The sequence below is a fragment of the Leucoraja erinacea genome, chromosome 2, assembly GCF_028641065.1.
Source record: "Leucoraja erinacea ecotype New England chromosome 2, Leri_hhj_1, whole genome shotgun sequence".
NCBI lineage: Eukaryota > Metazoa > Chordata > Chondrichthyes > Rajiformes > Rajidae > Leucoraja > Leucoraja erinaceus.
Genome location: NC_073378.1, coordinates 24,345,886 through 24,360,201, shown reverse-complemented (window position 1 = coordinate 24,360,201; position 14,316 = coordinate 24,345,886). Strand labels below are relative to the sequence as shown.

General features: G+C 49.3%; 2 protein-coding genes across 4 annotated transcripts in view; one reads left to right on the top strand and one right to left on the bottom strand.

Annotated features, from left to right (window-relative positions):
- ulk4 (unc-51 like kinase 4) overlaps window positions 1-4,139 on the top strand; it is a 315,218-nt gene extending 311,079 nt beyond the window's left edge. The window contains exons 36-37 of one of the 2 annotated variants that reach the window (XM_055653269.1): window positions 1,311-1,399; window positions 3,834-4,139. In XM_055653269.1, coding sequence (XP_055509244.1) covers window positions 1,311-1,399; window positions 3,834-3,897 — 153 coding nt within the window. In that variant the 3' untranslated portion in view covers window positions 3,898-4,139. The remainder of the gene's footprint in view (window positions 1-1,310; window positions 1,400-3,833) is intronic. The other variant, XM_055653277.1, reaches the window with a different exon arrangement.
- A 2,916-nt stretch (window positions 4,140-7,055) lies between these two features.
- Window positions 7,056-14,316, bottom strand: part of ctnnb1 (catenin (cadherin-associated protein), beta 1) — a 43,982-nt gene continuing 36,721 nt past the window's right edge. For both annotated transcript variants that reach the window (XM_055653257.1, XM_055653249.1), the window contains 6 exons: window positions 13,723-13,842; window positions 11,683-11,833; window positions 10,477-10,598; window positions 10,301-10,361; window positions 8,027-8,253; window positions 7,056-7,891 (listed from right to left, as the gene is read on the bottom strand). In XM_055653257.1, the coding sequence (XP_055509232.1) occupies window positions 8,045-8,253; window positions 10,301-10,361; window positions 10,477-10,598; window positions 11,683-11,833; window positions 13,723-13,842 (663 nt within the window). In that variant the 3' untranslated portion in view covers window positions 7,056-7,891; window positions 8,027-8,044. The remainder of the gene's footprint in view (window positions 7,892-8,026; window positions 8,254-10,300; window positions 10,362-10,476; window positions 10,599-11,682; window positions 11,834-13,722; window positions 13,843-14,316) is intronic.

Sequence of the window (14,316 nt, the reverse complement as noted above, 5' to 3'; positions counted from 1 at the left end):
CTAGCCTCACTGATGTGTGGATGGATATGTGGGGCGAGGTGCATCTAATACTTGCTGTCTCCACCACACCTTCAGCCTCCTTCCACCACTGTTTATCCTACAGCACCCCTCTTCTCTAGGGCTAGGGGAATCAACAACCAGAGGACACAGGTTTAAGGTGAGAGGGGAAAGATTTAATAGGAACCTGAGGGGTATCTTTCACACAGAGGGCAGTGGGTGTATGGAACGAGCTGCCAGAGGAGGTAGTTGAGGCAGGGACTATCACAACATTTAAAAGACATTTGGGCAGGTACGTGGATAGGACTGGTTTAGAGGAATATGGGCCAAAAGTGGGCAGGTGGGACTGGTGTAGATGGGGCATCTTGGGCAGCATGGATGAGTTGGGCCGAAGGGCCTGTTTCTGTGACTCTGGTGAGGCCACATGCAGAGTATTGTGTTCAGTTTAGGTCATCCTGTTGTAGGTAAGATGTTTTTAAGCTGGAAAGGGTGTAGAGAAGATTAACAAGGATGTTGCCAGGATTCAAGGGACTGAGCTATAGGGAGAGGTTCAGGCTGGGACCTAATTTCTTTGAGTGTATGAGTATGTGGGGTGATCTCATAGAGGTGTACAAAACCATGAGACGAATAGGTCATAAAATATGCACAGAATCTCTTGCCTGGGGTGTCAAGAACCCGAGGACATAGGTTTAAGATGTAGACATAGGGAAAATGTAATAGGAAATTGAGTACATTGGGCAGTGGGTGTATGGAACAAGCTGCAACACAAGGTAGTTGAGGCAGGGACTATTGCAACATTTGAAAAACATTTAAACAGGGACAGGGACATGGATAGGGCAGGTTTAGAGGGATATGGGCCACACGCAAGCAGGTGAGACTGGTGTCGATGGGACATGTTAGTGGGTATGGACGGGTGGGGCCGAAGGGCCTGTTTCTACACTGTATCACTCTACGTAACACTGTATTCTGCACTCTGATATTTTCCCTTTGCCCGACCTGTTGTACATGTGTGTGGCTTGTACTCATGTACAGTATGACTGGACTGGAAAGCAGACAGACAAAGCTTTTCACTATTATAAACTAGTACCAATACCAAATATGGACACCACTGTAGATGGGGAAACAGTCAGCACGGCCATGGTGGGCCGAAGGGCCTGTTTCTGTGCTGTACCATCACCTGTGTTTTCCTGTTGCTTTGTTTGCACGGAGCCTGCAGCCTTGCCCCCCCCCCCCCCCCCCCCCTGTGGAATGCAGCAGTGAAGTTGTTGTGGAACGGGCCGCCCGTCACCTTGTTTTTCTGTCTCTTTCACCAGGTGAGCGAGAGCGAGAGGCGGGGAGGAAGTCTGTGGAGAGAGGGAGACGCTCTCATTGAAGCCCTTCAAAGCCTGAGCCGCACTGCCAGGTGTGAACCCTCGGGCTAAACTACTTGCTACACATCAGCAGCATCCAATTTCAAAGCCCACAGCCAGTTGGGGGCTGTGGGGTGGTGTGGTGTGGACGGCCATTTACAGTTGTGTACAGGTGTGGGCACGGCTGTGGTGGTGGTCGAGTCAGTATGGTCGAGTCAGTCTGGAGCTGTGGGTGGTGTGGGGAGGGCAATAGGCTGCTGTGCAGTCATGGGCTGGGCTGTGGTAGCTCCTTGATTTACCTCCTCTGGGCAAGAGACTGTGCATCTAGCTGACCTATTCCTCTCTATAAGATCACCCCTCATAAACAGAACCTTTACGGACATAGCTAAAGCTGAAGACATAGCTCGAAGGTGAAAAGCAAGAGTTTAAAGATGTGCGGGGCAGGGTGATGGGTGCAAGGAAGGTGCTGCCAGGGGTGGTGGTGGAGGCAGATATTCCCCACATTGCTCTGCCCGCTAGACTTTGAAACTTTCCGATTGTCTACCCTGTCTCTGCCTCTCATCTTTTATATTTTATAGTTTTATATATTTCTGAAAGAAAAGTTCATGAACTTGATGAATAGCTGATGAACGGAAATACAGTAAAATAATTCATGGAACTGCAACAGCACGAGATGTGGAGCATGGTTATGAATGAAGCATTGTACCTCTCCTCACCACAAGTCTTGTCTGTCAGGCCCAGCACTGGAAGCAACTCTCCTCACCCCCACTCACCACATTCCCCACTTCCACTGCCAAATGGCTGCTTCTGGATCATTTAGACTGGGGCCTTGCCTCTGGTCTCCCCCCCCCCCCTCCCCCCCCCCCCCCCCCCCCTCTGGTGTGACAGAGTCAAGGCAGGGAACCTGATGAGGAAAAGAGTTGCCCCAGAAACTCACTTCATCAACTTTCCTCTTTAACGTCTGCAAAGTGTTTTGATTCTATCATACACCAGGGATGTAATCCTGAGGCTCTATAAGGCGCTGGTCAGTTCAGTTTTATTTGTCATATGTAGATTAACGCAAGGTCAACGGTACAAGGAAATGTGTTTGACAAGACAACGGGTCACCTCAGCAATGATATTACATGGATAAAAATAAGATAAAAGTGACTGGTAGGTAAAAGACAATAATAAATAAGATAATCAACATATATGATGTGTTTATTAATTCAGAAGCCTGATGGCCTGATGATAAAAACTGTTCTCAAGTCTGGTGTTACGTGCAGCCATGCTCCTGTATCGTCTGCCTGACGGTAACAAGGAGAACAGTCTGCGTGCTGGGTGGCTGTGGTCCTTGATGATGCTTTGTGCCTTCCACAGGCACTGCCCGCTGGTGGAAAATGTCCTGAATAGCCAGGAGAGAGTTGCCAGTGTTGTGCTGTGCCGTCTTCACCACTCTCTAGTGATTTGCTGCTGTGGGCAGAACAGTTCCCGTACCAGACTGTGATGCAGCCCGTCAGCAGGCACTCGATGGTGCATCTGTAGAAGTTTGTGAGGACGTTTGGCAGGTCACACTTGAAGTATTATGAGCAGTTTTGGGCCCCGAATCTAAGGATGTGCCGGCTCTGGAGAGGGACCAGAGGAGGTTTACAAGAACGATCCCAGGAATGAGTGGGTTAACATATGATGAGCGTTTGTCGGCACTGGGCCTGTACTCGCTGGAGTTTAGAAGATTGAGTCCCCCCTCAATCTTCTAAACTCAAGTTTCAATGAGTTCCCCCACTCATTGAAACTTGCCGAATAGTGAAAGGCCTGGATAGAGTGGATGTATTAGAGAGGATGTTTCCACTAGTGGGAGAGTCGAAGACCAGAGGGCACAGCCTCAGAATCAAAGGATGTTCCTTAAGGAAGGAGATGAGGAGGAATTTCTTTAGTCACAGGGTGGTGAATCTGGAGTTTTTTGCCACAGATGGCTGTCTGTGGCGAATATTTTTAAGGTAGATAGATTCTTGATTTTTGCGGGTGTCAGGGGTTATGGGGAAAAGGCAGGAGAATGGGGTTAGGAGGGAGAGATAGATCAGCCATGACTGAATGGCGTAGTAGACTTGATGGGCCGAATGGCCTAATTCTGCTTGTATGACATGAACTTATGAAGAACAGTATAGCACAGGAACAGGCCCTTCAGCCCACAATGTCTGTGCTGAACATGATGCCAAGAGCAGCTTTAACTGCCTACACGCGATCCATATCCCTCCATATCCACGTGCCTTGCCAAAGGTCTCTTAAACACCACTATCATATCTGCCTCCACCCCCACCCCTGGCAGCGAGTTCCAGGCACCCTCCACCCTCTGTGAAAAATAGCTTGCCCGCACATCTCCTTTAAACTTTTCCCCTCTCACCTTAAAAGGATCCCCTTAGTCGTTGACATTTGTACTAGTGGGGGAAAGGTTGTGACTCTACCTTACCTGTGTGATGCTGATTGAGGTGTTCTCTGTTTTCACCCCAGTTCTCACACTGACATTGGCATCGCTTGGCTGGCAGCAGAGATCCTGAGAATCATTGGTCTGTGAGCTGAGCTTCACACTGCTGCTCACCATCGAGGCCGGAACTCACTCACTGTGCGACCGGGATCCGTGCTGTTGACAAGAGTACGGTGGAGGTAGAGGCGATCCATCCATCGCAGTGGGCATCAACTGGCTTTGTCCAGGCCACACGAGAAGCACTAAAACACCAGCGTTCTCTTCAAGCAAGCCAGACCGTGCAGGAGTCACCCGAGAGTCCGACAGCACAGAAACAGGCCCTTCGGCCCAGCTCACCTTAATGGCCTCTCACTTCCCTTACCCTGAGTAAATGATTCTGCATATTTACCCAATCTATTCCACTCATGATTTTGTACACCTCTATAAGATCTCTCCTCATCCTCCTGCGCTCCAAGAAATCCCCCGAGTCCCCAGTCTGCTCAACCTCTCCCTGCAGCTCACACCCTCTAGACCTGGCAACATCCTGGGAAAGGATGGAAAGGAAGTTTATCAAAAATAGTTGTAAAGATATTGCCATTTGCAAGGTCATCATCTTGGACGCAAGATGTACCCACGAGGCAACTGGAGCCAACTTTCAGTCACAAGATGCAATTTGTCATGGCTACGCCCAATGTCAGTAGCAATGCAAACCCTGGAAGCTGCCTTGCTTCTTGAGTGTCTCGGCAACCATCATTGTATGTGCTCTCATCAGTATCTGATTAAATGGCCATGGGAAGAACACTTCCACTGAGCAATCTTTTCCTCTTGTTTGACACTTTGACCTGCCGATGAGTGTTCAATGAAATGCTTTGACCTGCTGAGAATGAGTAACTCTGGCAGGGAGTACACAGGTATTTAACCCATTGATTGCAATATTTTGTCAGCTGTGGGTTTGGGTTGAGAGTGCCTCTGACTGACGTTAAACTGTCATCCCAGCAACATGTCATCAACGAGAGAGGGCTGGCAGCTCCAACCCACACAGCGTATTTATAACATAGACCAGTGGAGCCCACAATGTCTGTGTTGATCATGATACCAAGAACAACCTGTACATGATCCATATCACTCACTCCGTGTGCCCGTCTAAAAGCCTCCCCCACCACCAGGCACCAACCATCCTGTGTAAAAAACACGCCCCACACATCTCCTTTCCACTGTGACAATCTCACCTTAAAGTTATGCCCTGTAGAGTTGGACATTTTTACCCCGAGGGGAAAGGCTCAGATTGTCTATCCCATCTATGCCTCATAGTTTTATAGACTTCTATCAAGTCTTCCCTCAAACGCCAACTTGCCAGAGAAAACAGTCCAAATCTATCCAGCCTCTCCCTGTAGCTGAAATCCTCTAACCCAGGCAGCATTCAGGTAAGACACTTGGACAGGTAGATAGGATATGGACAAAACACGTGTGGGTGGGATTAATGCAGGAGCATCGTGGTTGGGTTGGGCTAAAGGGCCTGTTTCTGTGCTGTAGTTGTGTATGCCAGGGAAGGAGCATATAAAGTGTACATGCGTCCTGATGGCAGGAGTGAAATGAGCGTGGCCAGGGTGGTGGGGGCCTCTGATGATGCTGGCTGCCTTTTTGAGGCAGCGACTCCTGTAAGATACCTGCGATGGTGGGGAGGTCAGGCCTCGCGAGGGTGGTGAATCTGTGGAATATTTTATAGAGCAGAGATAGGTCTTAAAAAGGGCAAAGGCTACAGGATTGAGGGGGAAAAATAGATGATCGACCATTGAATGACAGTAGAACCAGAGGGCATGGGTTTAAGGCGAAGGGGGAAAGATTTAATAGAATAGAATGCAATTTATTGTCATTCAAACCTAGGTTTGAACGAAATATCATTTCTACAGTTTTTTACATTACAAAACATTCCAGACCCACACTTAACACAGTTTACATAAACATCCATCACAGTGAGTCTCCAACATCTCCTCACTGTGATGGAAGGCAAAGTCTTTATCTCTTCCCTTTGTTCCTTCTCCCGTGGTCCAGCAGTCCAACTGCAGTGTCGAGGCAAACTGGGGCTCCGATGTTAAAGCCCCCGGCGGGCGATGGTAAGTCCTGAGGCCGTTTAAGCCACGCCGGGCGATGTGAGGCTCCGGCTCCATGTCCTTTAACCCGCGATTCCAGCGGGAGAAGTCGCCGTTTCGGAGCTCGGAAAAGTGGTCTCCCACCAGGGACCTGCGAGCTCCCGACGTTCCCGTCCACCGGGTCTGCGGCCGGTGCCTCCGAACTCCAAAAGTCGGGTCGCAGCCGCACGCCACCACAGCTCTTCCCGCTCCGAAGTTGGCCAGCTCCGTGATGTCAGTTCTGCAGACTCTGCAACTGGAGCCCCCAGGTTAGTCCCGGCCAGAGGTCGCCGCCGGCTCCACGATGTTAGGCCCAACGACATCCGAGACCCAACAGGGAATAGTCGGGTACCCCACAGGGAAGAGATTTAAATTGGTTTCCCCCACAGCCCCCCCCCCCCCACATATACACAGCTAAAAAAATAATAAAAACTAACTCAAGACATACATTTAACAAGACAAAAATAAAAAAAACAGACGACTGAAGTAATAGGAACCTGAAGGGTAACTTTTTGTACACAAAGGATGGCGAGCATGGAACGAGTTGCCAGAAGAGGTAGTTAAGGCAGGGACCATCATAACGTTTAAGAAACATTTGGACAGGTACATGGATAGGACGGGTTTAGAAGGATATGGGCCAAACATAGGTGGGTGGGATGTGTTGATGGGCCATGTTGATCAAGGTGGGCCAAAGGGCCTGTTTCCATGCTGTATGACTAATTCTGTTCCTGTGTCTTATGCAAGGGATCAAATGAAGCCACTGACATTTATTTACAGAAATAGGTTTCACATTCCTCGATTTCTCGTGCATGTCGACTGCGGGCAACGTTCCAGCTTCCTCCCTCCAGGCTCCTGGAATCATTTATCCCTGCTGGGGTTGTGAGTGCTCAGCATTTAGTAAGCTCCTCACTGTGGCTGCCACTGCCATGGATATCTGGCTCCCCCAGAACCACTCTGTTGCCAGCAAGACAGCACTAGAAGCAAGTGTGGAGCTCAGGCGGCACCCTGGAGGGGAAGGGTCGATCCAGACCCTGCATCAGGACCAAGGTTAGCAACAGGACCAGAGATTTGAGAACATTTTCCCAAGCAGCTTTCAACAGGATGAAAAATATTCCACAAATAAACACCCGAAACACGATAGCAAATTCCAAACATTTTTATTTAATCAACTTATACATAAAATTATGTAAGAGACAAAATTCCTTAAACTGCATACAAACTTAATATTGGTGCTCTAGTAATGAAGCCACTCACACAAAAATGGTCAGTCCAGTTTAATTCTGCTTCTACAATCGCATTATTTCCATGAAGCGTCTGTGTTGCAGGATACAATAACTTGGAGGACAAGGGGTGGCTGGCGAGTGGCCTTTCGTTAAACTATTACAACCGTGTCCTGAAGCCCCCCAGCAAGAAGCAATATTGACCAAACACGTCGTCCCACCTGCTCGCTTGGCAGCCTAGTGAAAGTGGACTTATCTAGTTTCACATTTTTATACAAAAAGCTACACAGTGTTACACTTCAGAGTACAATTAAATCTATTATGAATGAGTTAGTGCTCTACACAATTACTTCAGAGTTTAAAAATTAAGGAACAGCTATAGCATTGCCACTATAACTTAAAACTACAGACTATGTTAAAAAATATCATTGACTGGTCTACTCTACTTCAAAGCAAGCCACATCAGTACAAGTACAGAGATTTAAAAAAATAATTAAAAAATCAACAGGCAAGGCTAGAGTTTGTAACGTTCCGTCTCTTGTCGGTCTTAGCGTTCTTTGAAAGTAGGCAGCCATTTCCCAATCCATCCGCTTTCATATCGTCGACCAGAAGGATCAGAGCAACTATTTGACTTTGACTGTTCCCACAGGAAAGCGAGCGTTTTGTTAGTGTCAGGCACTTTGAGATACCAGCCCACCCCGAACCCTCAGCAACTCTACAGGCCAACCACAATGCAACTTCATTCACACAGTACGACTGCAGGAAGAAAGAAAGAAAGAATGATGTCACCACAACAGAAAAAGTCAACACAAGATTGAAAAGGAGTTAAAAGTTGCAACCCCACAGGGTAACACTGATGCCATCTCCCCCACCACTCAACAGTTGCCATACCTATGATGCAGGTTATATTTACAAGTCTGTGTCGAACCAGGCCAGCTGATTGCTGTCGCCTGGAGGCAAACCATCCATCAGGTCCTGGGCATGTCCCAGGTCAGGCAGCCCGTCCACTGGGTACTCGGCCCCAGGGTGGTGGCCTCCCATCTCATGCTCCATCATCGGGTCCAAGCCCATCGGGTCTTGCCCATACCCACCCGGGTGGTAGGAGCGGAAACTCGGGTCTACGGCGGGAGACAAATGGGAGGGGGGCAGAGGTAGACGGGAGGGAGGCAGAGATAGAGGAGGAGGGGGGCAGAGGAGGAGGGGGGCAGAGATAGAGGAGGAGGTGGTGGGCAGGGATAGAGGGGGAGGTGGTGGGCAGGGAGAGGTGGCAGAGAGAACAAATGAGACATGTGGAAAACAGTCCATTCCCTCCCAACCTCCCTCAGCAAGTTAAAAAAACAAAGTCGACCAAGACTACATTGTCCATTCTACAGTTACTCCCTTGTTCTCAGCTGGAGAGCCTTTCCTTCTTTTAAAAGTAGCTGCATTGATAAATAAATATTGTCAACACCATACTAATGAAGCTCGGGAAGGAGGCTCAGTGTTGATCAACAGGCATCTTACAGTGCTGGAGAGATCAGAGATAGAATCCAACAGTAGAAGGATATAAAAGTGTTGTGTATTATACAGGTCACCCACAAACATGCGAGGGCAGCATAGATGCAGGGAGAAGTGTAGAGAAGTTGAAAAGCTTATGCTGGGTGCAGAGGATTTCACACTGCCAGCTCATCTTCAAGCACCGAGAAATATGGTCAATCTTTCAATTGCTCCAAACCTCAGATGGGAAGATCTTAACCGAGGGTTTAGACTGGCTGTAGAAACAGAAGATGGAACGAGAGTAATGAGTTGTAGGAAGGCCAGCTTCCACGGGTCGGCATTGGACCAGCTGCTCAATTGGAAGCAAAGACTGGTAGCAAGTTGCAGCAGGACAAGGGCTGCCTTTGGTTGAGGCACCTTCTCACAATGGACAGACAAATCCAGAGCACTCTGTGAAGAACGATGCAACAAAGCAAGGCCCTGTGACAAAGGTTGTGAACCGCTGAGTATTAAATCAGAAGGGACAACTGAAATAAGAGGCAAAGAAAATAAGAGAACTACCAAGATAAATAGGAATCCAAGTGTTCTCTGGGCATTGCAGAGTGAAATGGTAGAGGGGCCATTGTGGACAAAATGAGAACCACACAGCTTGTTGTATCAGAATGACACCAGGATTAGGGGGATGGATTTTGGATTGTTTTCTCTGGAACGCCAGAGGTTGAGGGGAGAAGTTTATAAAATGATGAGATGCATAGATCGGATGGCCAGTCGGAGCCTTTTTCCGCAGGATGGAAACATAATACACCTGAGGACGTAGTTTTAAGGTGAGAGGGGCAAAGTTAAAGAAGTTGCTCAGGGACAAATGTTTTTTTTTTTACACAGAAGGTGGTGGGTGCCTGGAACGCGCTGCCAGGGGTGGTGGTGGAGGCAGATACGACAGTGGTGGTTAAGAGACTTTCAGACAGGCACATGGATATGCAGGGAATGGAGGGATACGGATCACGTGCTGGCAGAGTTGATCTTGGCAGACATTGTGGGTTGTCCCTGTGCTGTTCAATGTTCTAAAAGGAAACCGACTCAACGTGATAGTCAGCGACTTCATACCAACGTAACGCAAAACACAGCAATTTGTTGAATAATTCTATCGCAGTGGAGCGGCTGGTGAAGTCATTATTATCGTCACCGAGGGACAAGTTTGTTTAGTTGACGAGATGCTGCCACTCAGCGCCACAGACCTGGGTTTGATCCTGAAGCCGGATGCTGCCTGTGTGGAGTTTGCATTCTCCCTGTAACCAAGTGGGTCTCCTCCGGGTGCTCCAGTTTTCACCCACATCTCAAAGATGTGCGGGTTTGTACGTTAATTTGCTTGTAAATTGTAGTGTGTAGGGAGTGGATAGAATGGGGGATAACATAGAACTAGTGTGACAAGTGATCGATGGTCGGCGTGGATTCGGTGGGCCGAAGGGCCTGTTGCCGTGCTGTATTTCTGAATCATCACTATTTCTAGTTACTCTTGCTGGAAAGACACCGCAGCTGCTGGGTTGAGGCAGACCTACCATCGGGGAGATATTGCAGACGCGGGCGGGGGCAATACGGCAGGTGGTGGAGTCTGGGATATACCGCACGTGGATGGTGGGATGAGGCGGATTTACCGTAAGCGTAACACCGTGCGGGGGGAGGCAGACCTACCATCGGGGCGATATCCAAGGGGCTCTCCCTGGCTTCCCATGTCAATCCCAAGATCGCCGGTCTGTTTAAACACAGTAGGAGAGAACATCAGTTTTTGCCGATTCAGAAATCGTTGGCAAACACCAGCATGAAGCAGGACTGGGAACAGCGAGCGCCTGCCCAACCTGTAGCCTCACCTCGTTCCATGTCATGGGCTCAGTCCTGAAGAGTGAGCTGGTCAGCTCAACAGAGAGACGCTTCTTGTAGTCCTGGGGCTTGTCTTCAGACATACGGAACAGGACTGCTGCCGCATAGGTCGCTGCAGGGAGAGCAGGAGGGTCACAATATTCACCACATTTAACACCATCCTTGCAAACATATAATAGACAGTGAATGCACTAGATCACTACACATTCAGATCCCTTGCTTGCTTCTCTTATATCATCAGTGGATGTGCCTTCATTGACCCAGCAACAGTCTCCACCTGCCCTGGGCGGAGAACCCAAACATCACCAACCCCTGGCAGCCGACACGGACACCGCAAGAGAAACACCCCCCCCCCCACCCCCCCAATCGGCACATCTTGAACTGCCAGTAAATCTGGTTAATCCCTCAACACAATTCCCTCTGGTTAACCCCTCTACCACAAACCCCCATCTCAGGAACCAAATTAAACATCCAGGGATCGGGGCAATGGGGACCCATTGGTTGAAACATTTCACAACTGAAGTGGGGGGTAGTGCAGATTACAGACCACTTAGCATAATATCCATTAAGGTGCCAGAGTGGAAATAAGGGGCTTTATTTAAAACCAAGGAGCGTAGTAAGGTCTTCTCAGGTGGGACATCTCTGGAATTCCCAGCACCCAAGGGTGGTGGTGGCCAGTTGATGGGAAATGTGGAACAGTTATGGGAGCTGGCACAGAGGGGAGTTGATGGCAGCGTGGATCAGCCACAATCAGAGTCCATGGCCGGGCAGGTCAGGGGCTTGTAGACAACTCTTGCTCCTGCTTTGATCTAAAGGACTATAAAGGTAAGACTATTCCTACAGTATTATACTGGGCAGCTTGAAATCTGGGCTGGTGAATTCATGTTACATTCACTGGGTCTTTAGCACAATAGGACACCTGTCGGCATTGTAGGAATGAATGCCTGTTGATGTGCCTCTATAGAAGGATGTAAGAAGGAATTGCAGAAGCTGATTTACACTGAGGATAAGACACAAAGTGCTGGAGTAACTCAACGGGACAGGCAGCATCTCTGGAGAGAAGGAATGGGTGACATTTCGAATCGAGGCCCTTCTTCAGATCGTTCAACCTCTATGGAGGGTCGGTACTCACCGGCACCCTCATCCCTTGAGTGTACCCCAGTCTGGGCAAGGTAGTTATGGGGGTCCGTACTCACCCACGCCCTCGTTCCTGGAGTGCAGTAGCTCAGTCAGGGGGGCAGTAGCTCCCTCAGCCTCAATGGCCTCGGCTGCCTCCTTATCCTGGGCCAACTCGCACAGCACGCCTGCTGCCACCCGCTGGATGTTCTCAATGGGGGAGTACAGCAGCTGTGAAAGGAACGACAAGCATCTCACCACAGGTCCTCCGTCACCCCACACCACCACCTCACACCAACACCACCACACCACACCATCACCTCACACCACCACCTCACACCAACACCCCACACCACCACCCCACACCACCACCCCACACCACACACACCACCACCCCACACCAACACCCCACACCAACACCCCACACCCCACACCAACACCCCACACCAACAAGCATCTCTCCACAGGTCAAAAACATTTTTTAAAAAATAGGCGCAGGAGCAGGCCATTCGGCCCATTCAATATGATCATCGAAAATCAGTAGCCCGTTCCTGCTTTCTCCCCATAATCCCTCGATTTCTTTAGCCCGAAGAGCTATATCTAACTCTGTTGAAAACATCCAGTGAATTGGCCTCCACTGCCTTCTGTGGCAGAGAATTCCACAGATTCACAACTCTTTAGGTGATGAATTATTTCCTCATCTCAGTCCTAAATGGCCTACCCTTATTCTTAAACTGTAACCCCTGGTTCTGGACTCCCCCAACATGCGGGACAATTATCCTGCATCTACCCTGTCCAATCCCTTTAGAATTTTATATGTTTCTACAAGATAGAAACTCAATTTTAAACTTAGTTCCAAATTCTAAATTCCAGTAAATATAAGCGCAGTCGACCCATCCTTTCATCATATGACAGTCCCGCCATCCCGGAAATTAACCTGGTGAACCTACGCTGCACTCCCTCAATAGCAATAATTTCCTTCCTCAAATTAGGAGACCAAAATTGCACACAAGACTCCAGGTGTGGTCTCACCAGGGCTCTGTACAACTGCAGTAGGACCTCCTTCCTCCTAAATTCAAATCCACCTCCATTCACCACTGCTCGGCACCCTGGTTACCATCTAACCACAAGAGAACCAAGTTTTTCACTGAGACCTGGACAAAGTGTTCTCCCAAGGGGGCCCACAGGGGGATGTGGAGCGGGTGCTTTCCCATGGTAAGATCTACAACAAGTGCCCACTGTTTAAAACTGAGATGGTGCTTAAAACTTGAAGCGATGACAAAAAATCTTCCCTTCAGCCTCCGAGTGCTGTGTCTTTCGATACCTTCCTCATAATGGCCTCAAAGCAAAGTATTAAATACTTTTAGTTGAGGAAGGCAGACTTTCTTGACAAAAGGCAAAGGTTACAAGGGGATGAATTGAGGGTAAATGGTGGACTGGGTGAGAAGCCTTCTTGTAATCACACGCACCTTCCCATAGATAGAGTGCAACTCCAATTACAAAGAGATTTGCAGCTCAGTGGCCACAAGGGACAATCACCCCCCCCATGTCCCCGAGTCACGGTGCCTCTGACTACAGAAGGTTGGAACCATTGATGGCCAGATACACGGTCATGACAGAAGCGCATGTCACCCACGTGTACAACTGCCGGAGTGGCTTACTGTCACTTGGAACAAAACAGCTGTCTGTCTGCAGACTGTTGATACACAATGTAAACTTGTACACAGGGTCCAATGGGTATAAGACCTTCATGTCTTGTGCACAGGCTCTGTCTGGTCAACTATCTTATGCTTAGTATGATTGTGCCTAATGTACAGTTGGATGGCGACTGAACTGTCTTCAATAAACAATCTGAATGCCTGTACACGGGACATAATAGTGCTGGACACCCAGCACTTCAGGTCATAAGGAGTAGAATTAGGTCATTCGGCCCATCAAGTCTACTCAGTCATTCAATCATGGCTGATCTGTCTCTCCCTCTTAACCCCTTTCTCCTGCCTTCTCCCCATAACCCGACACCTTGTGACGCTTATGGCTCAGCCGTACCAGGTGTCAGGACCTGCCCTCCAATCCAGTGGAGGTGTCAAACGATACAGGAGTGGAGAAGCAAACACACTTACCTGGACAAAGAGTGGAATGGTGTTGAGTCCTCGAATGACAATCCTGTTGTGTACGTCCCGGGCAAGAATGTGCAGGGCTCCAGTACAGCCCTCCACGATCTCCTCCATCCTCACCCCCTCCTGCCACAGCACAGCAAGAGATGGTCAGTCAGTGAGTGTGCAGTGAGAGTGAGTGCGTGAGTGAGTGCAGTGCAGTGCAGTGAGTGTGTGCAGTGCAGTGAGTGTGTGCAGTGAGTGAGAGTGAGTGCAGTGAGTGAGTGAGTGCAGTGCAGTGAGTGTGCGCAGTGCAGTGAGTGTGCGCAGTGCAGTGAGTGTGTGCGCAGTGAGTGTGTGAAGTGGAGTGCAGTGAGTGTGCAGTGAGTGTGTGCAGTGCAGTGAGTGTGTGCAGTGCAGTGAGTGTGTGCAGTGCCGCGAGTGTGTGCAGTGCCGTGAGTGTGTGCAGTGCCGCGAGTGTGTGCAGTGCAGTGAGTGTGTGCAGTGCAGTGAGTGTGTGCAGTGCAGTGTGTGCGTGCAGTGCAGTGAGTGTGTGCAGTGCAGTGAGTGTGTGCAGTGCAGTGAGTGTGTGCAGTGCCGCGAGTGTGTGCAGTGCCGCGA